At 34.7% G+C, this 27,217-nt stretch overlaps 1 protein-coding gene across 1 annotated transcript; it reads right to left on the bottom strand.

Annotated features, from left to right (window-relative positions):
• Positions 1-661: 661 nt before the first annotated feature.
• On the bottom strand, positions 662-26,015 carry LOC125876011 (ribonuclease S-F11-like). Its single transcript, XM_049557105.1, has 4 exons — positions 25,789-26,015; positions 1,963-2,000; positions 1,107-1,559; positions 662-784 (listed from the first exon to the last, which is right to left on the bottom strand). The coding sequence occupies exons 1-4, from the start codon at positions 26,003-26,005 to the stop codon at positions 707-709; spliced, it is 786 nt and encodes a 261-aa protein (XP_049413062.1). The 5' UTR covers positions 26,006-26,015; the 3' UTR covers positions 662-706.
• Between the last annotated feature and the right edge of the window lie 1,202 nt (positions 26,016-27,217).

The raw sequence follows: 27,217 nt of genomic DNA, 5'->3' as shown, positions 1-27,217 counted from the left end.
AGCACAATATTCATGTTTGTTATTTTTTTTTTCTTGAATTGGGTCAATCACGTTCACTAGAAGACGATAATAGAACAATTTTATCGATAAAAATGAATATACATTTTATTGCAATCTCAAATTGATGTACTTTATAGTGGGGTAGACATGACCATTTAAACAAAAATGAAAATAATGTGCGGGAAAGAAATTTATTTATATATCATCGAACTCATCAACATCATGATCAATGATTTTGCGATTATATTTATAAATAAATTTTCTAATACAAATAAAAGATATAAACAAAAGTTGTTACTCTGCCTCCTGCTTAGATCTTATATAAACAAAAGTTCAATCTCAAATATGCATATTAATAAAGAGTTTTTTAGTCTTTATTGATTTAGTTAATTGTCATTAGATCCAATATTGCTATAGATTATAGCGGCATTTACAAATAGTGCTAAAATATAATTATCACTAGTAATTGAATCTAAATAAATACATTTAGGGACAATTAAATCATTACTATTAATTAATTACTCTTAAGATTATTTTTGGTATAATGTATATAATGAAAAAGAGAAAGAGAGAGAAATCTTGAGTCACAATAAATAAATTAGAAAGATGATCATTTTATTTGCTTCATTATTCAGTACATATCTCAGTCACAATTGAAACATTATTCATCTTTCTATTATTTTTATATTATTACTCACTAAACTTTCTAATAAAGCTTCACATAATTGTCCAAGGATCTCCATAAGCTATTGGGTCCAAGCTTTTCTCCTGTTGTTTTAATAGGCTGCACAAAAAATAAATAAACCATATCTTAGCATTTAGTATGGAATTGTTTAAAAACTCAATGAATGGTTTTAAATTAATTTTCAAATATAACAATTTTTTTTTAATGAAAAAACTTGAAAAATTTCATAGTTTATACTCAAGTTATGGACATTGGAGATTTATAGTTATGACCAACATTCTATATAAATGTCAAAAAAGACTTTAACGATTCTGAATGTAACGACATTAACTCAACATAATTTTCCTTAAATACTTTTGCGGAAAAAAAATCTATTGTCACAAAATATCTTTTTTGTTGTAGTGTTGAAGAAAACACGTACCTTTGGAGGTGAAGGACGAGGAACAATAATGTTTTGGACACGACAACGTTTGTTAGTAACAGAAGTTGGACAATCCACAAAATTCTTTGCATCATTTGTGTAGCAAAATGTAACTTGATTCAAATAAGCATGAGTTGCATTAATGTCTTTGCAAGTAAAAGACACATCCTTATTGTTTGAAACTTGTTTGAATGAGTTCAATATTTCAACATTGTTGTATGTAGCAGAGTCACAAGGGACAATTCCATTTGAGTTTATTAAATGACTTTGTAATAAATCTCCAATTTCACTATCCAATCTTGAAGCCCTATTGAAATATTGTGTTGGAGTTTTGAACCTTTCCATTGTACATGTTCCATATGTATTCCAAGCTTCCTTCCACATGTCTTTGGGATCTTGTTTAGTGAGAGAGGGCCAAAATGGGCTGAGTTTATTTATCATCGCGGTATCAAACTGTGACAAACAAAATTGAAATTATTTTGTTAGCAGTGGCGGAGGCAGGAATTATTTTTCAACTAAGGTGGTTAGGTGACCCCATTTAATAAACGTGAATGCTTGTTAATATTGTGATCAGGCTCACATGTGAAGGGAACTGCATTGAAATTGTAATAAAATAAATAAAAACATATTTTACCCAACAATATGATCTTTTAGACGAACTACTCACAAATAATATTTATACTTTCCAAATCATACAATAGTACCGCTTACTAAAAATACATGTATTCTCACATCGGTCAATTAGCAATAATTTTTCTGTAAAACTTTCGGAAATCAGTTTCATGTAGCTTGACAAGGAATTAATTTTAGTATATATAGAGAGAGAGAGAATTGTTATTAATAAAAAAAACCATACCACTTTGTTCCAATCACGTTTTTCTGGATCTGTACAACCTTGTTGAATATTTCCATTGGAATCTGTGCCCCAAAAACCATTCAAAGTGAATTTGAGAGGAGGAATTTGCTTACATCCCACTGGAGTATCCTTATTACAATAAGTTTCTGACCATTTATAAACAAATTGTGTTTGTGCTATATTTTGCGAACAAACACAAATGGAAAATAGTGTGAGATGAGTGAGAAATAAGAGTGAGAGATTATTCATTTTCATATAATTTTTTTAAGATATAGTCTATGAGGAAAAAACTTGCTATGAACCACATGAGAATATATAGATGTCTTATAAGGTCCTTTGTCTATTTTAAATAAACCACCCACCCCACCCACCCACAAGGGCCTTTTCGATCGAAAAAATGATAGGACGCGATCTATTTTACAGGATTATTGAGTAAATATGGACTGAATTTGGTGGATCGGAAAAAAGTTGATCGGTATAAGAAATGACTGATTCGATTGGTAAAAACTGACTGACTTGATTTTTGAGCAAGACATGAAAGAAACTCGCCCTTTGATATCAAAAGATAAGAGTTGATTATTAGCAATGACTTGGTGAAGGAAATCTATGATAAAAGGGTCTCAAACTGGGTTACGATCAACGTGGAATCAATGAGTTCAGTCGAACAAGGTAACAACGTCAGTTAATCAGAGAGGAACAAAATAAATTTAACTAATCGAAGTCGGTAATCCAATTAATTTTGTAAAATTAATTGACTTAAGGTTTGGACCAAAAAATCGACCCTTTTGATCCGTTGTTTGAAAATTTTATTTTCAATTAAAATTATTCTCTAATTAATATTACCGATTTGTTTGATCGATTTTATTAGTTTTTTATTTTCCTTAAAAAGATCGATGGAGCTGGACAAAAATCGGAAGAACGGTTAAAAGGAACATGACAAGGCGAATTAATATTATATGAGTTACAGTTAGGGTGTGTTTGGTATGAAGGAAAATGTTTTCCTATAAAATCTTCTCTTGGAAAACAAGTGGATAGTGTAAAAAATATATATTTTTTTAAATTTGAAATATTTTTTAAAAATAATTTTTCTTAAAAAATAATTGGCGAGGGCAGCCTAGGTTGGGGGGTGGCGTAAAAAATGAAAAAAAAATTAAATTTGAAATAATTTTATAGGGGGATAGGGGGATAGGGGTGGTAGGGGTTGGGTAAAGTTAAAAAAAATCTTAAAATTTAAAATATTTTTCAAAAATAATTTTTAGCTTTTTTTTTGTGGGGGGGGGGGGGGGGGGGGGGGGGGGGGGGGTTGGTTTAGGGGTAGGGTATAAATATATTTGAAATTTAAAAAATAAGAAAATTTTAAAAAATTAATTATTTTTTTGGATGGGGAGGGTCGGGTTCGGGGTACGTGGTAGGGTAAGAAAAAAATATTGAAGGATGAAGTAGAGTTTTGAAATATGTTTTCCTTGGTTTTTGAAGGGAAATCAATTTCCCTAAATTTAAAGAAAATGAGTTGATTTGAAAAACATTTAAGCCAACTAACTATGAAAAATTGAAAAACATTTTCGAGAAAATATTTTCCTTCATACCAAACACAATCTTAGTCTTGCCTTTCACCATTTCATTCTATTTGTCATTATCCAATCTTCTTATACTTACTTTATATTTTTAACTCCCTTGATAAACAATATTATATATCTTAATTCAGATTTGTTATTGAAACTGTGACATAATATTATATTTACATCACCAATTGATGCATGTGGAGAACTTTCATCACAAATTAAATAAGATGAAAAGTTAATATTACTCCAACTTGTGATATAATATTTTGTAAAAAAAATTCTTTAAGACTGAACAATACAATATGTTTTTAGTTCAGATCTGTTTTTGAAATTGTAACATGGTATTATATTTGTTCATATTACATGCATGTGAAAAACTATATTAATATTAAATAAATAATATTAAAATAAGATGAATAGTTAATTAAAATAAGATGAAGAGTTAATTATTACTCCACCTAGCTCATTATATATTATTTTTGTAAAAGATTCTTTAAGACTAAACAATACTATATGTTTTAGTTTAGATCTGTTATTGAAATTGTAACGTAATATTATATTCATTCACATTATCTGTATGTGAAATATTAATATTGAATAAGATGAAGGGTCAATTATTGCTCCACCTTAATATTAAATATTCAATTTATTAAGTAATTAATAAGATGGATTGGAGGTATCAATTATGACACCATTTAAGACAAGAGGGTGGTCGTATATATCCTATATTGTAAACGTGGTTTTAGAAGAGATACAAATTTCAATAATTGATTCTATGTTCTATTGGGGTCAGGGGTGGATCTACATAGAGCGTGCCGGGTGCTCGAGCACCCATTGATTTTGACAAAAAAATTGTATATTTATATCGAAAATCTGCAAAAATGAATATATAATACATATTAGCACCCATTGAATTTTGAACAAAAGCACTGATGGTGTAACATCTCGCAACTAGAAAGAAATTTAAAATCTGTAAATAGTCATTTTTGGAAAGTATAAGGAAATCTGGAAAAAAATTTAAGTTAAAGTGAGTTTTTGGTCAATTTCAAACGACCATAACTCCTATCTCAGGATGAGTTAGGTGCAGTTCTAGATATGGTTGGAAAGCTCTTGGAATGATCTTTCCAATGCCGCCAAGTTTGCACGATTCCGAGTTTGAGAGTGAGTTATGCCCTTTGGATGTTGGGCTGTTGGATTAAGGAAATGTCCAATCCGGAATTTTAAGGGGTATTTTAGTCTTTTCATTACCCTATTATTTTAATCCATTTTTAGGAGTTTAATATGGGTCAAATCAGATTTTAGTCAGTTTTAGAATTTGAGATTTCACGCTAGGGCTAAGGAGAAAGGAGAAGAAGAAGCAAGAACGTTCAAGATCGTCGAAGTTTGGCTTGTGGAATTCGTCGGGGGTGATCCCTACAAGGTATGTGAGATCACATAGCGTTGGGTTAGTTCACCCATGCGCCAAGCATGTTTAATTCTGCGTATTTTCATTCGAAAGGATTGAGAAATAGTTGTTTTTGAATTGATTTCGTTCTTGAATATGAGTGGGGAGTTGGGAGTTTCTTGATGATTAAGTGTTGTTTCCTTGAGTTATTTGGGTTAGATTTTGTGTATATGATTTGGTACATGAATTTAAGGTGAAATTTGGGAGAAAAAAATTAGATTAAAATGATTTAGGATCAGAAAACGAGTTGAAAATCTCGTCAGACGCACCTGGGGAGGGCCAGGCGCGTCGCGCCCCCATAGCTCCAGGAGGCTGGGGAGGTGCGCCTGCAGTGCACCCAAAACAAGCCCTAGTAAGTTAGGGCCTGGCGCGCCGCGCCAGGGACGCGCCCGGATCGGCGTTTTTCACTAGTTTTTCGTTGTTTCGCCTATTGAAGTTATTCTAAAGTGTCCTAACACTTTCCATTGATTCTAACTACTCTAAATGACTTCTAAACACCTAGAAATCATCCAGAAACATGAATCATAACCTTGAATCCATAAATTTAAATTCAAGGAAAATGAAGAGCCAAGTCTAGGAAGTTCTTCGAGTCTTTTCATTATGTCTTTTGCAAATGCTTTTAACTTTGTTTTAAGGCTTAAGTTCAAGTTAAGCAAAGAGTAAAGATTTGAAGTTTAATTTCTTCAAAGAAGTATATGGGAACTAAGTATTCCCAAGAAGTTTGAAAATGTTTTCACATTTTGAGAAAGAAAAAGGGAACATCGATTCCAAGAGAGTTTTTAAGCTAAGTTTTGAGTAATTATCTCAAACCAAAGAAAGAAATTGTTTTAAAACATATGAGCTAAGTATATTTTTGGGAGTAGTATTGAGCACCGATATGGGGATGCGAGTTCATATTAACTCAAGTCTCCATAAACCATGTAGCCATCATGGGTATTAATGGGTCATACTTTTTAGATGATCACATAAGTTAAGCTAGTGGATCCACTAAGTTAAGTAGTTCTATATGACGGCATAGTATAGGACAATCTGGCAGTGTGATGGTAAAAACGTTGTATCACCATTTAGGCTCATAGTGATGGTTGTCGGTTAGAGAATCTCCCACAGAAACTATATTATTTTATTATATGAGTAAAGTTGAGTTGTTATTGCATTTCCTTTAACGAACTAAGTTGCTTTTACTGTTTATAAAGCTTTTCATATATTGCATGTGTCCATTGCTTTATTTAAAGTTAAGTTATCCATGAGCTGAGAAGAGCCAAAGTATGTGTTTCTTTCAGAATCTTTTCAAGCCTATGTATTGTTTAGCTTTCCAACTCGCATACTCGTACATTCAATGTACTGATACTAGTTGGCCTGCATCGTCTTATGATGCAGACGCAGATAACCAAGATTAGCATCCAACGCCTCATTGATCCAGCTTGAGCACTCAGAGTCTGTGGTGAGCCTCCTTGCATTCAGAGGACTCATTTATTTGCTTTCTAGTTTAGTTCATTAGGATGTTGTGGGGTTTGTCCCAACATCCATCTCAATTTTTTAAGAGGCTTCATAGACAGTCAGTTATTAGTTATTTAGTCTTCTCATTTTATCTTATGTTAAGACTTGGGTTACCATTTTGGCCAAGTTGAATGTTTAATTCTTTTAACATTCTAAGTTATTTTACCGAGCAATTTGAGTAAGTAAGTCAGGCCAAGGGTTCGCTTGGGGTCATCAATGGTTCTCGAGTGTCAGTCTCGCCCAGGGTATAGGCTCGGGGCGTGACAGATGAGTGCTTTGGTTCAGGGCCAGATCTTAAAAGAATATGTGCGGGGGTTGCTAGGTTGAGGGATCGAATCTCCCCAATAGCCTAATTTTTTTCCTCATAAATTAAACATTTTTCTTACAATTAGATCTCAACCTTTGACGACATTCATAAATATTCTTCCATAATCTTTTTTAGTTGGATTTGACCACACTACATAATTTAGGTTGGAAGTTAGATCTCATTCTTGAAAATTAATTAATGAAGCTTTAGTAATCTTTAGAAACATATCCCTCGTTCACATCATGTATTTTCTTGTACATAAAATAAATTATTATTTATAATACCATATTAAAATGCATTTCAAATTGATTCATGAGAATTTTCTTTCAATGTTTTAAAAAAGACATTTGTAATTTCTCATGAATCAATTTGAATTGCATTATATTATCCCAAATTTAAAATGAGATTAAATAAACAGATCAAACGAGTCCATATAATAAAATAAGCAGATTATTAACTTATCCAAACATAAATGAATTAGACGGATCATGAATATTTGGATTGATTTTGCCCATCCCTACCAAAGAGTGATTTGCCTGACTTGTGAGTTAGCAGTAGGTGTTCAACAACTGATGTTGACACCTAATTTTGACTCTCTCCGATAATAATTAATTTTCGAGCTGCTTTAATCTCAAACGATTTGAAATAATTGATTTTATAAAAATTCAAAATATGTTTCAAAATATTTCTTTTTAAGAATTTTATTCATTTTTATAATATTTTAAATAATAAATATGTTTTATATTGTTACGTATGTAACAAACATATTGTATAAATACTTGAAAACTATCTTTAAAAAAAAGGATTTCATTGTTATTACTATTATTATTATTATTTTAACGTTAAACACTTTATTAATCTAATTTAGTTTGAATTATAGCTATGTTGTTGAATTGATTATTTTTATTAAGTTAATTATTTTATTCCGTTAAGATTAAGGAGCTCGTTAGTTAATTATATTAATTCGTTTTATTTAATTACTAGTCGAATTTACTAATTAACCCAATGTGACTAAATTGTTAATTAATTCTCTATTGCATGCCTTAGCCAAATCTAGCCAATTCACTACATCCTTTTAATCATTTATTTTGGGCCTTTATTTTCTTTACAACCGGCCCACCTTTTTTTTATTTGCAAACCAACAACATACGTACACAGACATATGCCCCACCCCATTAATTACCCATTCTAATTCCTTTTTTTAATTATAACAACCCAATACTTAATTTGACTCCCACAACCGACAACATACAACATCAAATACCAATACCAGCCGACCTACTTCGTTTTTTTATTTTCTCCAAGCCCACCGCCTCAGCCCAAATTTCAGAAAAAAAAACCGGCCCACTTTTCTATCCTCCTAAGAGTTTCAAAACGTTAATGTACAATTCCCAGAAAACGCCAACGACTGCTGGCAAAGGGAGACAACATCAACAGCGATTCCAGCAGCATAGAGGCACACATTTCTCCCCTTTCCTCTTTCAAAATGGGGCGAAAATCTCAGAAAAAGGTGTCTCTCCAAATTGGTGAAAGGTTTGAGAGTTTGAATTTTGAAATATGCCCTTTTCCGTCCAGATTTTGGACCCAAAAAATTTCTCCCCCAATCAACCCTAAAAATCTCTATATGTATTCCCTTTTATTCACTGTTGGGGCAGGGATTTAGTAGTTGGAAATTTTTAACTAAGAGCATTAAAAAAAATAAAATAACTAATATCTACTAAATACACTACAAGGAGAACAGAAGAGGTACTCATTTTTTGTGTTTTGGGTTTGATATTCTTGCTCAAACTTCTTGGCTATTGTTCAAGTTCGGATTTTGCGTGGCGAAGGTCGTCGTTCCAGTTCATCCCGTCCTAATCGCTGCTCATCAAGAGACTGAGGCATTAGAAGAGCGTTAAAGTATGCCTATCCTTCCTCCCATTCTTTCCTTTATTTGTTGTATGAAAATTATATGATTTCTATGCCTGACCTCTTGAATTTTGTTACGACGATTAGCGTATGTTAAAACATGTAGGCTTCTTTTTTTTAGTATTACATAGTTTGCTTACTGTTTTACTTAGTCGTAGGAGAGCTTGGGATTGATCTTTATGTTTTGTCTAGAGTCACTATTAGTTTAAAAGGGAAAAATGTTAGTTAATTTATATTTGTCATTGTGTCAACCTAATGTTTGTCTGTTTTTTTTTTCTTCTTCTTTGAATTAGAACACGGTAGTAAATAAATTTAGAATATGATAGTATAATAAATATTAAATTACGGTAGTATATAGTTTTTTAGAATATAGTAGTATAATAAATAACAAAATATGGCAGTATATAAATATTAGAGCACGGTAGTATATAAATTTAGAATATGGTAGTATGATAAATAATAAAATATGGTAGTATATAAATTTTTTTTTTAGAATATGGGAGTATAATAAATATTAAAATATGGTAGTATGTAAATCTTAGAATACGGTAGTATATAGATTTTAGAATATGGTAGTATAATAAATTTTAGAATATAGTAGTGAAATAAATATTAGAATATAGTAGTGTAATAAATATTAGAATATAATAAATTTTCTTATATTATTCATAACTCTTACTTGTTGATTCTCATTTTCGTGTTTGCATGTGAAATTTGTCCGGGTCCTCACGGACTCTATCCTCGCATTTTCCTTTGTACCGCGGAGGCCCATATCCCCTTTTATCCGAGTCATCCAGATATTAAAATCGACGAACAGGTCTCAAAATTAAAAGAAAAGCGGAGCAAATCGGGAGTTGAAAAAGATTGGGCCAAAGACTACCTTTATTTATTCGAAATTATATTTTGTTGTTATAGGGCCTAAGCCCTTGTCATTTCTTACTATTACTTGTTAGTTCCTAGGACAGGTGGAGAAATTGGGCTTAAGGTCCAAAAGAAAGATATTTATTTCATGTTAGACTAGAACAGATGCAGGTGACTCAAATGGGCCGAAAGCCCAAAACGAAAGTGGGCCCAAATACTGGCCCAGGCGAACAGAAAAACCAGATTTGGGCTCAAATCTCTTTCCCTCCCCTCTTTGTTGTGTTTATGTGCTCGTTAATATTTTTCACTAACCTTAAGGTCGAAAAATTCAAATCCCCGAAAGACACCCATTTTGAATTAATCACTTAACCTAGTTATTCATCTTTACTTGATTTAAAAATAAATAAATGAATGAATAAGCTTACAAAACATTTCACTTAGATAGTATTTCAACATTTTTCTTTTTCCCCTTTAAAATAGTTTCGACTACAAAATAGTTCAATTTTGCAAGTCGAGTAAAGTTAAGATTATTTTAGCTAAATAATTAATTGTCGGATAACCACATTAGTAGACATTCTAGATGCTTTTAAAACATTCCTAGACTGTTAATAAGAATCTCGAACCCTTTTTTAAGTTTTCACTAGATTTCTGTTTTACTCTTTTGAAAACAACAGTTTTCTTAATTTTGCTTTAAAATTAAGTGGCGACTCTTAAACCAGTCTAAATTATATTTTCCGAATAAAACAAAATGGCGACTCTGCTGGGAATTTGAATAGTTCTAACCTTAAGATTAATTTATTTGGCTATGTGTTTTAATTGTCTACTTGTTTTATTTATTGCTTATATTGAATTGTGACATTCATGTCACCCGATTCCGCCAAACGGCAAATAGATTGCATTAGAAAAATAGACGGTTACGTGGCTTACCACGACTGTCCTTAAAAAAAAACACAAGTTAAATCCTTTGGAAGTGATAAACGAATAGTTGGCTTGTTGTCATCCAACGTTGTTTATTATATTTCACCCCGTTGTTTGTCCGACTCGGGTAACCATTATTTCTAAACCAATTCTAGTCAACCTAGAGTAGAGCGAAACCAAATCTAGATCTAAGCATTAGCCTAAGATGGCATAATACCCAAGACGTATTAAGTCCATTAGTAAAACCGTCAAAAATTATGTCCAAGGTCCACGACCTAACGACATATCATATTGTTTGACATTTGAAAGATGTATGTGTAGAAACCTTATTGTTGCCTATTTGGGGGAGGGAATCTTAACCATGCTTTATTTTGTAGGTATGGATCGATTCCCCAAATTCGACATGGTAGTGAAAGCCCCGGTTCTACTCAAGATGTGGTACAACGACCTCACTGTGGTTCACAAAAGGGCGCTCAACAAATATATAGGAGCCTTAATAGAATTCATCAATATGGTTGGATGGCCCGAGTTGATTGAAGTCCTCACAGGCTATTGGGATAACGAGAAAATGGTGTTCCGATTTGGAACCATGGAGATCACCCCAACAATTGAGAAAATTCGTGACGGAATAGACACAGTTGGTACAGGACTTGAAAGAAGAGTGAGAAAACAGAAAAACATCTTAATCCCTAACAAGCCTACTCTCGAGGATATCGTGAATTGGCTCGGATTAAGAAAAGATTACATATACTGGGCACAAGGTTCTAACATTTCTTTTATGGATCTCTATGCTAGATTCGGGCATGCGAACTTTTATGTGAATTACAACCAAGAGTTCAAGGTCACTTTCAGAGAATGGGATAGGATCAGACCTTTGACATTCACCGTCGCACTATTGGGCACCATGGTTTTCCCACACGGCCCGAACTTCAATATCAACACCCGGGTAATAATGCTTGCACACACTCTGTTCTACGGGCATCTAAACCAAAGGCAAGTAAAGTATTATCCTATCGCACCTGTCATCCTTTCTGACATGTACCGTGCTTTGGGGAAATGCAAGGAAGGACATCGCTACTTTCAGGGTTGCAACCTTCTTCTTCAATGGTGGATAATGAGTCACTTGGTGAAGAGACACGGAACTCAAGAACTTCATACCCTCGATGATCATAACGTTCTTAAGAGTTTGAATGACATGTTGTTCTGGGCAGACTTAGAAAAAAGAAGAACCAGAGAAAGATGGGCTCAAATTTTTTCTGAGTTGAGAGAAGAAAACATCCAATGGATGTTCGACCGTTTCATCTCGAAAGATGCCATAGTACGGGGCGACAGATAACTTGTGCCTCCTCTGCCAGGTATTCGAGGTATTCGCCCATATGCACCCATTCGGGTCCTGAGGCAGTTCGGAAGAAGATAAACTACACCTCCAGAAGCATACTACCGTATCTATGTGTTCGACATCGGGGATGATAGAGTGCCTGAGGCTTCAGAGATGCTGAGAGAATGGAAAAGAGCAGTGCGAATGAAAGACGACACCATTGCTGCGGACCGATTTAATGCGGGGTACGATGTAACTTACAAAGCTTGGTTGAAGCGCAATATACATGGTATCTCCTTCTCAGATTCGAACATTTACCGCAATGTAGAGGACAAAGAGTCCAAAGCTTTGATAGAACTAAGAGTGGTAAGAAGAGAATCCTAGGAAATGCACGAGGAATTTCTCCGAAAGCAAAAAGAGGATAAGTACGCCCTCGAGAGCGTAACTCAAGAATTAGAAAGCTTGAGAAACGATTTGGGAGAGCTTGACTTGTGGATTGGAGATAAGAAAAGCGAAATGTGTCTCGAAGAATAGGAAGAGAAAGGCCGCCGGAGTGAAGGATACTTGCTAATGATTCAATATAGGCTTCAATATCTCATGGCACAGAGCAAGAGGAGCAGATCAGAGGTGGGGCCATCAGGAACATCTTAGCGGATTTCGCCCCTGCGTGAGTTTTTTTATATGTACTTATTGTTATTTGCCCCTGCGTGGGCTTGCCTTTCTTGTATTTTGATACTCTTTTCAAATGACCCCTGTGTGGGCCTTTCCTTTGTGTTTTTCGTTTATTCCCTACTTCCCTTGCTTATTTTCGCTTTTTGAACATCATTTTATATGCGAAATTTGCTTTGGGGTAACAAAATGATTCAATTCTGCACATACATCTTTCAAATACGCCAGGCCTACCCTTGGCACAAAAGGGTCCCCTACTTGTTTAGGACGCGCGCTAGCCGCTTGTGTGCTTTAACTGTTTATGTGATTTTGTTGTTTTGAATGAGGACATTTTTAGCCCACTCCTTTTCTGAAAATTTCACCAATACTAAATACAAGTCACTACCAAATGTCCAACCAAAATTCCATGAGTCTTAAGTTTCTCGGCCAGAAATAAAATCTTACTACCAAATTCTAAAATATTACTCTATCATCTCAGAAAGGTGAAATTGCTGCTAAGATGGAAAAGGGCAAGGGTATCGAGATAGAGCTAACTAAGGAGGATTTGAGGATGAAATTACAGCGGCTCAGGCAAGAGATCCAAGAAACCAGGGAAAGGAGAATAGAAGTGGAGTTTGCCATCGCGGTCACACGAGCAGCAAATGCGGCACTAGACGTGCAATTGGCGGCAAAGATGACAAAATGCGATGTTATAAGTAAAAAGACAGTTTCTTTAAAAATGATATAACTATGAGACTTCAGAAGATACGCGGGAAATGCTTTTTCTTCAATCAAGAAGCCAGTAGTGGTCCCGAAGACACTCACCCTGGAGCTACTGAAGAAGATGTCGATGAGAAAATCATCTATATGCCTCCCTTCCTGGGTCGTCTGAAAGCAGGAGACAAAAAAATCACCCTCCCGGCTTATGAGCGGACATATAGTGTTGGGGCAAGAGTTGTGTCATGTGCTCTCATTTACGAGCACCTTAAGGCGTCAGGTATGCTGAAGCCTCTCGAAGGAACCACTTTTGGGTTTGGGCATGAAAGCTCTTAAAAGACATGTGCCTACTACCCGAACCAAAGAGGACACACTATAGAGGAATGTGTGGAGCTTAAGGCAACAATCCGCTACCTAATCAACATTGGGGAGATCTCGTATATGTGGGGTGAGAACACCGTTCTTACCTGTGACCAACCGGAGCCCAATATGTCGGTCATTAAGTACAGTTTGTTTTATTGTCACTATTTCACGCCTTTCAAGAAAACGTTGTTGGATATCTACAGTCTGTTAGTTCAAAAAGAAGTCTTGGCCTCTATCAGAAAGAATGACGAAGTAATTGATCCCGTTGGAATTGAGATCTGGAAGCCTTGCCCTTATCATGATGCCATCGATCACAACATTGGGAGGTGCCTCAGGTTTCGCTATGACGTGGAATCCCTCGTCAACATGGGAAAGATTCAAGTTGAGTTTGTCCCCTGTGGCTAATACGGCAGTCAGAGGAAGGAGTTTCGGTGAAAGCACCATCTATCTTTTAGGAGCTTTATTTTCTGTTTTTCACTTTCCTTGTAATCACCATAAATGAATGAATGAAAATGAAAATTTCCTTTGTATTCGAACTATGTAGGGCCGAAATTCTCCTTCAGAGATACGTAGGCAGCCTTTCAATGCCCGGGCCCTATCTTTTTCAAATTTTCTTTTCCCCTTCTTTCATTCTACAAGAAAACATTGAATTCACATCAATAGGTTCGAGAGATGCAGCAAGAAGACCTTAGCTCAATGCAATTTAACCTTTCTGAGACACCAACCTCAATATAAAAACAAGTAAATTTCTGCTTGTTCAAAAATCAATCCCCATTACTCGTGGGTTTACGTGTCCTTAAATGAAACAACTTTTATGTGCTTATCTGCTTTCTATGTGATATCCTGCATTATTCATCCAGAACTAATATTGACAGATTTGCCTTTGAGTTGTTTTTCTCTACAGGTAGTTAGAACTGATCTGTGTTGATACATTGGCCGATCATCCTTATTTCACTAGATCTAAAGGTCTTACAGATTCCTTCCCTACTCAAAGTTCACAAAAGGGAAAAGCAACAATGGGTGATAACAACGAAGAAACCAGCCTTACTGATGTCGTGGTGGCTCAGCCCGCCCTTGCTGATCAGAATGAACTGATCCTGCAGTTGATGCAACAAATTGCTGAGATGAGGGTCGAGATGCAGAGAAAACAAGATTTGCCTCCTCCGATTTTTGCTGTCAACGCCCAACCAGACGGAAGACCTCCAACTCAAATTCCCCTTCCTAACGTGGAACAAGCTCAAAACTTGCCTTCAAGTCCCGCTCATAATCCCTCCACCATTAACCTTACCACCCAAAACCCTCATTACGCCTCAGCCTCTTATCAAACACCACCCCCTCCTCAAAATACCAACCTCCAAGCACCATTCCCCCCTAATGTAAACCACCAAACTGGCCTACCCCCCACAGCCAAAACGTTAATAACCCACGCACTTCCCTCCTTCACCAAAACCAGTACACCAACCCCCAGACATTCCCCCAAAACTATCACGCCCCTTTAAATGGCCAAAGCACATCCATTGCTCAACCACTACCGCAAAAAGCCACTTTCCAAATACCAGTCCCCAACGAGCATAACGCCCATGGTTCAGAGCTCGACCACTATGAGGAGATTGAGAGAGAATGGAGGTCAAAGGAAGAGACCACTAAGATAGATATAAAGAAGGAAATTAGAAAAGGCATGAATGATTTGAACTGCATTCCTGAGGTCACCGGGTTGAGTTACGAAGACCTGTGCATTCATCCGAATTTGGACCTCCCGGAAGGGTTCAAAGTGCCAAAATTTGACATATTCGGAGGAACGGGGAACCCCTTAGCACACCTGAGGGCCTACTGTGACCAACTCGTGGGAGTTTGGAGAGACAAAACTTTGTTAATGCGGCTTTTTAGCCGGAGTCTGAGCGGAGAGGCTCTAGAATTGTTTATGTCTCATGAAACGAGACAGTGGTCTAGCTGGAACGCTTTGGCTAAGGACTTCATTGAACGATTCACCTACAATGTGGAGATCGTTCATGATCGTTGCTCATTGGAGAAGATGAAGCAAAAGTCGACCAAAAGTTATAGAGAATTCGCATATAGATGGTGAAAGGAGACAGCTAGAGTTAGACCTCTCATGTCAGAAAAGGAAATTGTCGAAGTGTTTTGTGCGGGTGCAAGAGCCCGAATATTATGATAGAATCATGTTGCTCGTTGGAGAAAAATTTGCTGAGATAGTCAAGGTGGGTGAGACTATCGAAGATGAATTGAGAACCGGGAAGATTGCTCGTGTTGCTGCCTCTCCCGGATCTTCGGCCTTGTTGAAGAAGAAAAGAGAGGATGTGTCATCTATCTCTTATGAGGGGAAAAAGACCCCAAGGAAATCCTCACCATACCAAGGTCGTTCTCGACCTTCACAGAGTTCATACCCGGCTTGTTATGTGCAGACTGATTACCAAAATATCCCCCATCCCAGTTATCAAAATACTCTCCCTCCTAATTACCAAACTCCCCCTACTATCTACCAAACTCCCTTTCCAGTTTACCAGACTCCATCTCATCACTACTGAAATGCCGCCCCTAACTGTGCCAACGTTTAGACGAATTACCAAACGTCTCCCCCAATGTACCAAACTGCAGCTCCACTTTACCAAAATACCCCCTCGAACTAGCAAGCTCCACAACCAAATTATCAAACCAACTCATATCCCAGATATCAAGCCCCCCGTCCGTATGCTCCAAATTATCGCCAAACGCTTCCCCATCAACAAGGCAATTACGATCCCTCCCGTCCTAGATTTGAGAAGAAGCCTACTAGAATTTTCACTCCACTTCTTGAAAGCCAAACAAAGCTGTTCGAGCGATTAACTGAACCAGGATATATTCATCTAGTGGGGCCCAAGCCGGTTGACACTAGCTCAAAGTTTTACAGACCTGATCAGAGGTGCGCGTATCACTTCAACAGTGTTGGACATGATACCGAAGACTGTATCAACCTGAAGTATAAGATCCAAGACCTGATTGACAAGAATGTGATCTCTCTTAAGACAGCTGCCCCCAATGTCAATAGTAATCCTTTGCCAAATCATGGAGGCGTCATTATCAATATGATAGAGACAGATAATGATTGGTGCGTGACAAAGGCAATAGCTACGATTGCTCCTGATGAACTGGAAATGGTTGTAGCTTCGTTGATCATTAGAGAGAAGAAAGATTTTGTGATTCTGACACCCGAGAAGGCTGTTGCCTTGGTGCCGCGAGAAATTCTTACCCGACCAAAGTTTGTGATTGAAACGGTCGTTACCCAGGGTATGACCAGATCCGGCAGGTGCTATACACCGAAAGAGTTAGCTCAAGAAAGGCAGAAGAAAGACCAAAGAAAAAGGCCGATCAGTGAAGCCGAGGCTGAGGAGTTCTAGAGAAAAATGCAGCCGAAAAATTATTCGATTGTAAAGCATTTGGAGAAGTCACCGGCTCAGATCTCTGTGTAGGCCTTATTAATGAGTTCGCAGTTATGTGGCTGTGGGTACTAACAGTGACAATTTAGCAGCCATGATAAACTAGGTCATCCGAGGACACCGAATCAATTTTTGTGACGAAGAGCTACCCTTTGAAGGGAGGATGCACAACAAAGCTCTGCACGTCACTTGTATGTGTCGAGATAAGATAATTAATCGCTTCTTGGTCGATGACGGATCCGGTCTTAATATTTGCCCACTTTCGACTCTGAGGTAGCTGAAATTCGACTTGGGAAAGCTTCACCAGAACCCAGTCAATGTGAGGGCCTTTGATGGAGTGCAAAGAGACACATTGGGTGCAGTAAACTTGGATATTCATGTGGGTCCTGCGGATTTTAATGTGGAGTTGCAGGTGTTGGATATCAACACCAGTTACAACTTGCTTCTGGGCAGATCGTTTATTCATATGGCTGGGGTTGTGTCTTCTACCCTTCACCAACTAATGAAGTTTGTTTGGAAGGTCAAAGAATTAGTCATTTATGGTGAATGGAGTCAATCCAATGGGTATGCACCGATCGTTGATGATGTCTCTCAAGGTTGTGATTTCTACACGGTGGAGCTGGTAAATGCCACCGGTGATGACTTGGCTCCACAATCTCCCATGCCTGGCGTGTACAAGATGATTGCTACTGTCATGCTCCAGAATGGTTTCGAACCAGGTTTCAAATTGGGGAAACACTTTCAAGGAATCATCGAACCTATCCAAATTCCCGCCAAATGAGCAAAGTTTGGTTTGGGATATGTCCCAATAGACGACGAAGCAGAGATGAAGAACAAGAGTGTTGATCAACCATTGGCCAGGCCAATTCCTCATTTGTACCAGTCATTTTCGGTACAAGAAAATGTCAACGATGGTGGTCTTAGGGAAGGATTCTAGGGCCTTTTTGAGGAGATTGATGCGGTCATTGAGGAAGAGGCTGGGACATCATGCATCCGTGATGCAGAACCTGAGGAGCGATTGCAGAACTGGACCTCCACACCACTCCTGATTTCCCGCTCATCTGGGTAGAAAAGATATGTGTCTTTGTTTATTTTAAAATTGGTGGTAGTTCGGAAGAGGCCCGAGACCCACCCTTTATGCAGTTTTATTTGTTTGAAGTTTTTAAATTCCTTTGTGATGTTTAAAAAAGCAAAATGGCCCTCGGTCATGGCTAAAGTTTGTGTTTGTTTTTTCAATTTAAATGAAAGCCTCTTTTATAAAAAAATGTTTATTTATCTGTTTATATTTTACTTTTCTAACTTTGTCTATTTATGATTTCAGTAATAATAATTTAAAACCTGTCAATGTCATGTCATGTCATGATCCGAGTGAACAAAAGGAGGCAGTTAATGATGAGTGCGAGAAAGACGAAGAGGAAAATGAGGTACCTGAACATGTTGCTGAAGAGTTTCGACAATTCGAGAATCAACACAAGCCAAATCTTGAAGAAACTGAAATTGTGAATCTCGGGGATGAGGAATGTGCCAAAGAAGTTAGAATCAGTGTCCATCTGACTGAAGCCCAAAGAAGAGACCTGATTCATTTGCTCAAGGAGTACATTGATGTATTTGCCTGGTCTTATAAAGACATGCCAGGGTTGAGTATAAATATGGTGTCCCATAAATTGCCGATCAATTCAGATTTCAGTCCAGTAAAACAAAAGACTCAGAAGTTTAAGCCTGAGTTGAGTTTGAAGATCAAAGAGGAGATTACAAAGCATATCGAGTCATAAGTAGTGGAAGTGATGCAGTATCCGACTTGGTTGGCTAACGTTGTTCCGGTTGCCAAGAAAGACGGAAAAATCAGAATTTGTCTTGACTACAAATATCTCAACAAAGCTAGTCCGAAAGATAATTTCCCATTGCCAAACATTCACATCCTCATTTATAATTGTGCTAAGCATGAGATGCAGTAGGATGGAGAAGATGCAGAAAAGACAGTTTTCATTATGCCTTGGGGTGTATATCATTATCGGGTGATGCCATTTGGTCTCAAAAATGCCGGTGCTACTTACATGAGGGCTATGACGACCATCTTTCACGATATGATTCACAAGGAGATCGAGGTGTATGTGGATGATGTTATAATCAAGTCCCGCGAAAGTTCGGATCACTTGACTCACTTGAGGAAATTCTTTGATCGTCTACGCCGATACAATTTGAAGTTAAATCACGTCAAATGTGCTTTTGGGGTGCCAGCTAGCAAGTTGTTGGGATTTATAGTTAGTAGGAGAGGCATTGAGCTTGACCCTTCCAAGATCAAGGCGATCCAAGAATTACCCCCTCCGAAGACCAAGAAAGATGTGATGAGTTTTTTAGGAAAGTTGAACTACATCAGTCGGTTTATAGCTCAATCCACCGTGGTGTGTGAACCCATCTTTAAGTTATTGAAAAAAGATGTCTCGACCAAGTGGACCGGAGAATATCAAACTGCCTTTGATGCCATCAAGAACTATTTATCCAATCCGCCAGTGTTGGTCCCTCCGCGATAAAAGAGTCCGTTATTGCTATATTTGTCTGTCTTAGATAACGCATTGGGATGTGTGCTTGGTCAACATGACGAAACTGGGAAGAAAGAGCGAGCCATTTATTACTTGAGCAAAAAGTTCACTCCATATGAGGCTCGTTACACTCTTTTGGAGAGAACCCCCGCCCCGCCTGTTAAATTAGGTCTTAAGCCACATTCCAAAAGCTAGCTCAAAGGGAAGATGGTTGCCAAGCCTTAAGAGGAGTCCACCCATCTCATTAACCACGTGTGGGACTTTTTGCAACACCGGCCCTGCACCGCTCCATTGTTATCCCTAAGGATGAAGGAGTATTTATCGCTCCACCACAATTCTTATTGGTAATTATTATTTTGAGATCGACTAGCTCTCCATCACAAATTGATGCATGTGGAGAACTTTCATCACAAATTAAATATTTATTTTGCAAAAAAGATTCTTTAAGAGTTAAGACTACACAATACTCTATGTTTTTAGTTCAGATCTGTTTTTGAAATTGTAACATAATATTATATTTGTTTATATTACATGCATGTGAAAAACTATATAAATATTAATAAATAAGATGAATAGTTAATTAAAATAAGATGAAGAGTTAATTATTACTCCACCTAGCTAATTATATATTATTTTGTAAAAGATTCTTTAAGACTAAACAATACTATATGTTTTAGTTTAGATCTGTTATTGAAATTGTATCATAATATTATATTCGTTCACATTATCTGCATGTGAAATATTAATATTAAATTAGATGAAGGGTTAATTATTGGTCCACCTTGATATTAAATATTCAATTTATTAAAAAAATAATAAGATGGATTAGAGGTATCAATTAAGACACCATTTAAGACAAGAGGGTGGTCGTATATATCCCATATTGTAAACGTGGTTTTAGAAGAGGTACAAATTTCAATAATTGATTCTTTGTTCTGTTAGGGTAAAGTGCTCCCTAACAAAGGGGACTTCGTTTTCAAGAGAATTCAAATCTAAGACCTCTTACTTAAGGATGAAGGAGTACTTACCGCTCCACCACAATCCTTATTGGTAATTATTATTTTGAGATCAGCTAGCTCTACCGATCATTATAGATTATATTGTGATTGTCGTCCATAATTGACTTTATTTAACTCATTTTAATCCAATCTATTTCAGCCAAAGTAATATTTAAGCGGATAAATGACCATACATTTAATTTAATAAGTTAACTCATTTTAATTCGTACAAATTCAGTTCAACCCACCTATTTGATACCCTTAATACAAACCTATCTCAATTGATATCGTGTACAAGTTAAAACGACTTCAAACAAGAATTTAATATTTGATTTTAAAAAAAAGATTCAATCTTCACTTAAGGACGTGTTAAATACATAATTAAATTTATAAATATGCTCTAAATTTCAAGTAACCAAAATCATGTCCACAACATCTTATTAATAAGCAACTTAAGAATAGAGAAACTCTTGGAAGGGTGCGCTAGCTCTTCCCCCTCCATTGAGTCCTATGTTATTTAACCTCAAACAAGTTAAATCGATCGTAGGAATCGTCACTTTTTCATTTAATCTTAACTCGCATCATCATCATTATATATATATAATAAACAAACAATTGAGTCTGTCATTATTTTCATGAAAAAAAAAAGAGCTTGAAGAGTAAAGATTAAAAAAATGAAAGTCTTAAACCAACAAGCATTAATGATTTAGTATTGCTATCACGGTAAAGACAAGAGTTCGATCTAAGACGGCTTATCAGACGAATTGGACGGATAACTATTGCTTAAAGGTTTTACTTATCGGTTATCGACTTTTTAATGTACTAATATACTAACCAACGGATAAGATATTGTGATTAGTTGATATCAAATTATGAATTATCAGGCGGCGTACTATTAATTAATTATCATTTTAATCAAAGAAAAGTAAAATCACAACAAATAGTCCAACTTCCACCAACAAAATTAAAAGGGAAAAAAGTTTGAAATATATCTGAATTTTGACCGAAATTGCTGTAATAATACCAAACTTTACTCCTGCACTATTTAATAGTGTATTTTAAAGATATATGTGTGCTCACATGGACAAGTTACTATTTAAATAATGTAATATTTATGCACTAATATACTATTAAAGAGAGAAAAAAGAAGAGAAAACCCCTATAAATGTTCTTATAAAGCTCCCACTCAATTGCTCAACTAATTAATCAATCTCCACACACACACACAACATGAAGAAACTTGTTACCTTCTTTCTTCTTGTCATTTTGCTACTTGAAATAACAATTTCTGTTGACTCTCAAAATCCATCACTCTTGAAATTTGTGCTTCAATGGCCACCAACTTATTGTATTATATTAAATTCTGCAACACAACCAGGCAGGTGCAAAGAACCAATTCTTCAGCATAATTTAACACTCCATGGAGTTTGGCCAGCAGATCAAAGAGGATATAGTCTTACATGCCCTGTACCACCAGATCCAAATTGGAATCAAGTGGTACGTACTGACTTTTCAATCACAAGAGTTTATGTTTTATGCACTAACGATATTAAATTAATTTTTTTTATATAAACTGGCCATATACATGTAAGTTTATATATTTAAGGGATTAATTAATCTTTGTAAACACCTATTTTTTTTTTTTATTATTGAACATGAGTTTTTACACTGTTTTAATGTTTCTTTAGGTCAAATCTTTGACATTTTGACTTTTACATAAAGATATTTATATATAATTACCTATAAAATGATTTGATGGTGTAAATATTTTTTCAGTTTACAGCAGCGGTAGAGAATCAACTCATGGCATTCTGGCCACCACTTAGACAAAACTCTCAAAAAAGGGACCTATGGAAACACGAGTGGCGCGCGCATGGAGTGTGTGGAGGAACAACACCACAAGTATACTTTAACACAGCAATAAAGATCAACAACATGCTTCAAAAGGGCAACTTGTTCAATTACTTGAAAACAAGTGGGATTATTGCTTGTAATAGCTTGTCTTTTGCTAAAAAAGATATCGTTGATGCTATTCGAAAGGTGTTTGTTCAAGTACTTGATGTTTACCTAACATGTATTCCAATTGATGCAACAAACAAAACTCATGTTTACTTGAGTGAGGTTACCTTATGCACTAATTTGGTTGGCACTAGTTTCATTTCATGCCCTTCACAAGCTACTCCAACAAGTTGTTCTAGTGGAGCTAGGATTATGCTACCTCATCCAAAACCTCAAACAGTAAGAATTTAATTTTATAAAAACTTACTCGCATTCAATATTTTTAATTAGCCATTTTCCGATTGATTCTATCGAAAATTTTAGCTAAACTAATGTTTTTAGTAGTTATGTGATAATATTTGCATAACTATAACAGTTTTGAAAGTTTATGGTCTTAGACATGTTAGAAGATCATATTAAGTAAGTGGAGTACTTCTTTTCTTACGTGTTTTAATTTGAATTGATAAGAAGCTTAATAGAAGTAAGGTAATTTTTAAAAGTTTATAATCTTAAAACTAAAACCATAATTATTATTTTTTACGTTACATTAATTATATCTTTATTATTTTTTTAGGTCACTATCGCCGCCGCCGCCGCCATCACCACCACCGAGATTCCAAGAAGAAATAGATCTAGATGGGATATATCCTATGTTTGAACAATCATGAGCTAAATATATATTCAACGGCTAAGATTTATGTTTGGCTTAGAATAATAAATAAATAATGCACACTCAGAGAGTGAAAATAACTTATTATATATCTTGAATAAAAATTTTATTCTATTCTCTCTCTTAATTAATATTGATTTTCAAGGTACTCAAAGTCTCAAACAAAAATTTAGCACAATATTCATGTTTATCAATTTTTTCATCATATGCAAAAAAATTGTAATTTAATTTATAATATTTTTAGTATAGTTTTTAATATCTAAATTTTTTGTTTGAAATATTGAACTACTGTAATCTAATTTCACTTTGAAAATTAATCAAATTAACTTTTGAAAAACACAACATGACAATTAAAAATGGACAGAGAAAGTAATAAATAAAATAGAAAGATGATCACTTTATTTGCTTCATTATTTAGTACATATCATAGTCACAATTGAAACATTATTCATCTTTCTATTATAATATAAAATATTACTCACTAAGCTTTCTTACAAAGCTTCACATAGATACTAAATTAAAATAATTGACCAAGGATCTCCCATAAGCTTTTGGATTGAAGCTTTTCTCCTGACATTCGAGCCTGCACAAAAAAATAAAAAATCAACATATCTTAGTTTAGTATGGAAATGTTCAATACCTCAATGGATGATTTTAAATTAATTTTCAAATAAAAATTATTTAAAAAAAACCTTGAAAATTTGTCATAATTTATACTCAAGTTATGTACACTGATAGTAAATGTGAAGCATATTTCTTATGATTTTTAATAAATTAGTGCTGAATCTAATGAGTTAAACTTAAATTAAAATAAAAAAGGAAAAAAAGTTTTCTAGTTTAATAAGTGTTTTCTTTAAAATAGAAAATAGAACTGGACTTTATAAGGTACCACTAAAACTTAAAGGTAAGTTCTATAAAGTGGTCATTAGATCGACCTTATTGTATGGGGTGACGTGTTAGCCAGTCAAAAACTCTCATGTCCAAAATATAATTTGTTTTTTTACTCAAACAAATACTCACATCAAATCGTACTAATATACTATGGTTAAGTGATAAAGTAATAAGTGAAAGTAAATGAATAAAGTGCATGTACGAAATCAATATTACAAATTCATTAGTTTGATATAATTAACATGATATATATATATATATATATATATATATATATTGTGGCTTTAAATTAAAGGTCACTATTATAAGATATTGACTATTCCTATACTCAAATTCAAATAGGATCTACCTATTAAGACTGATTTTTCAATGGAAGATATTAACAAATGCAAGAATAAGAGTTATCATTGCTTAATCATTAGAATATTTATTATCACTAAATATTTCTTTTGTTGTAATGTCGAAGAAAGCACGTACCTTTGGAGGTGAAGGACGAGGAACAATAATGTTTTGAACACGACAACGTTTGTTAGTAACAGAAGTTGGACAATCCACAAAATTCTTTGCATCATTTGTGTAGCAAAATGTAACTTGATTCAAATAAGCATGAGTTGTATTAATGTCTTTGCAAGTAAAAGACACATCCTTATTTTTTGAAACTTGTTTGATTGAGTTCAAGATTTCAACATTGTTGTATGTAGCAGAGTCACAAGGGACTATTCCATTTGAGTTTATTAAATGACTTTGTAATAAATCTCCAATTTCATTAGCCAATCTTGAAGCCCTATTGAAATATTGTGTTGGAGTTTTGAACTTTTGTATTGTACATGTTCCATATGTATTCCAAGCTTCCTTCCACATGTCTTTGGGATCTTGTTTAGTGAGAGAGGGCCAAAATGGGCTGAGTTGATTTATCATCGCCGTATCAAACTGTGACATATAAAATTTGATCTATCTTATTAGGAGCGGAAGAGGCATGAATTATTTTCTAGATAAGATGATTTATTATATTGACCCCCTTTAATAAACATGAACAATTGTTAGTACTGTTGAAGATATAGTTAAATATGATTTTTCTGACAGTGTTAACTTTTAGATAAAATGAGATGATTGCGCAATTCAACGTGGTAAACCAGGGCATGTAGGGATCCAGGGTCTAAATCTCATGACCTCCACCCATTAGAAGGAAAAATAAAAAAGAATTTTCACATGTTTGACTTATAGAAAACAATCAAATTAATAAAAACATTGTGTACCTAACAATTTGATCTTTTAGAGGAGGTTATCACACGATCAACACATGTATGAGCTATGAAAGACATTATAGTAATTAATAACAATATCTTTTAAGAAAAATGATCTTTTATATATGAGATGGACACAAATTATATTTATACTTTCCAAAGTACACAATAATATAGCTTACTAAAAATACACATATTTTCAATGAAATGTTGGTTCTTCACGTACTGATTCTGACGAATTTTCATAGAAAATCATAAATATTCGATAGAATACATCGGTCAAATCAAATTTCTACATTAATGCAAGGATGAAAGAAGAGAACCACATCTTTATCAGACTAATTTTACTTCTCAATCACATCGATTAATTAGCAATAATTTTTCAATGAACTTTCGAAAATCAATTTCATGTAACTTGGCAAGGAAATTTTAGTATTATAGAATTATTGTTAATAAAAAAAATAAAATCATACCACTTTGTTCCAATCACGTGTTTCTGGATCTCTACAACCTTGTTGAATATTTCCATTGGGATCTGTGCCCCAAAAACCATTCAAAGTGAATTTGAGAGGAGGAATTTGCTTACATCCCACTGGGGTATCCTTATTACAATAAGTTTCTGACCATTTATAAACAAATTGTGTTTGTGCTATATTTTGTGAACAAACACAAATGAAAAATAGTGTGAGATGAGTGAGAAATAAGAGTGAAAGGTTCTTCATTTTCATATATTTTTTTAAGATAAAAGAATCATATGAGAATTTATAGATCGTTTATTATAAGGTCCTTTCTCTATTTTTAAAAAATACCCCCACCCCCACGTACCCTAGGGCCTTTCCGATACAACGCGATCGGTTTAAAAACCAACCGAATTAGGTGAGTCGGAAAAAAGTTGACTGATATAAAAAGCGATTGACTCGATCGATAAAAAATTGACTGACTTCATCGTTTAATTGACAAGAAAAAAAGGTAAATTTTAAAATCGATCAGGGCTGATAATTCAATCAATTTTTTAAAAAATGAGAATTAGTAATAACCATGATTAATGTTATTTAGTCAAGAAAATCAATGTGGTCCATCAAAAATCAAATGGACGCGTATCAACTACATGATAGCATTATAGCACCTCCTCCATACAATTATTCATTGTTTGCTTCATTTTCACAAATATAAAAAACGTGTTTTATTTATGTGAGAAAACAAAAATTGGTCCACTAGGAAGATATTGACATAGAATAAGAGGTATCGTCATTTGATTATTAAAAAGTTTATGAGTTAAAATTATAAAAATAATCTTATCACAAAAATACAAGAGATTATATTTATGCTATAGGTAGATATAATGTGAATGACTCATATACTATATATGCATATCAAGTCGTATCAAAATACTATGGTTAGATGATAACTAAGGGAGGAAGTAAATGAATAAAAGTGCATGTAGAAAGTCGATATTACAAATTTATTAGTTTGATATAATTAATATTTTGTGGCTTTGAAGGTCACTCTAATAAGAAATGGACTAATCCTACATATAATTCAAAAAATAAAAAAATAGGACCATCTACTCGTGACTGATTTGTCAATTTTGTTTATATATTAGACAAAATGTGCATGCTTTATTCATGTAAGAAAACACTATATATCTCAATTAATGGTCCACTTGAAGATATTAACGTTTGCAAGAATAAGAGTTATCATTGCTTGATTATTAAAAAATTGCATGCTTAAGGATGTGTTTGGTATGAAAGGAAAATATTTTTTGGTAAATGTTTTCTAATTTTTTCATATTTGGTTGGGTTAAATGTTTTGGAAAATGTTTTTCAAATCAACTCATTTTCCTCAAATTTAAGGAAAATGACTTCTCTTCAAAACTTGAGGAAAATATTTTCCAAAACACTTTTCCAACTTTAAATTACAATTATTATTTTTTGTTGAAA

The sequence above is a fragment of the Solanum stenotomum genome, chromosome 9 (genome assembly GCF_019186545.1).
Source record: "Solanum stenotomum isolate F172 chromosome 9, ASM1918654v1, whole genome shotgun sequence".
NCBI classification, from domain to species: domain Eukaryota; kingdom Viridiplantae; phylum Streptophyta; class Magnoliopsida; order Solanales; family Solanaceae; genus Solanum; species Solanum stenotomum.
The sequence above is the reverse complement of the archived record's forward strand: the minus strand, read 5'-3'. Positions and strand labels throughout refer to the sequence as shown.

Excerpts from the sequence above, each read along its gene's own strand:
- LOC125876011 (XM_049557105.1), bottom strand. The coding sequence starts at position 26,005 with ATGAAAATGAAGAACCTTTCACTCTTATTTCTCACTCATCTCACACTA. Across the intron at positions 2,001-25,788 it reads CAATGGAAATATTCAACAAG|GTTGTACAGATCCAGAAAAA; the intron begins GTTGTAGAGATC and ends ATATTCAACAAG. Across the intron at positions 1,560-1,962 it reads AACGTGATTGGAACAAAGTG|TTTGATACCGCGATGATAAA; the intron begins GTATGGTTTTTT and ends TGTTTGTCACAG.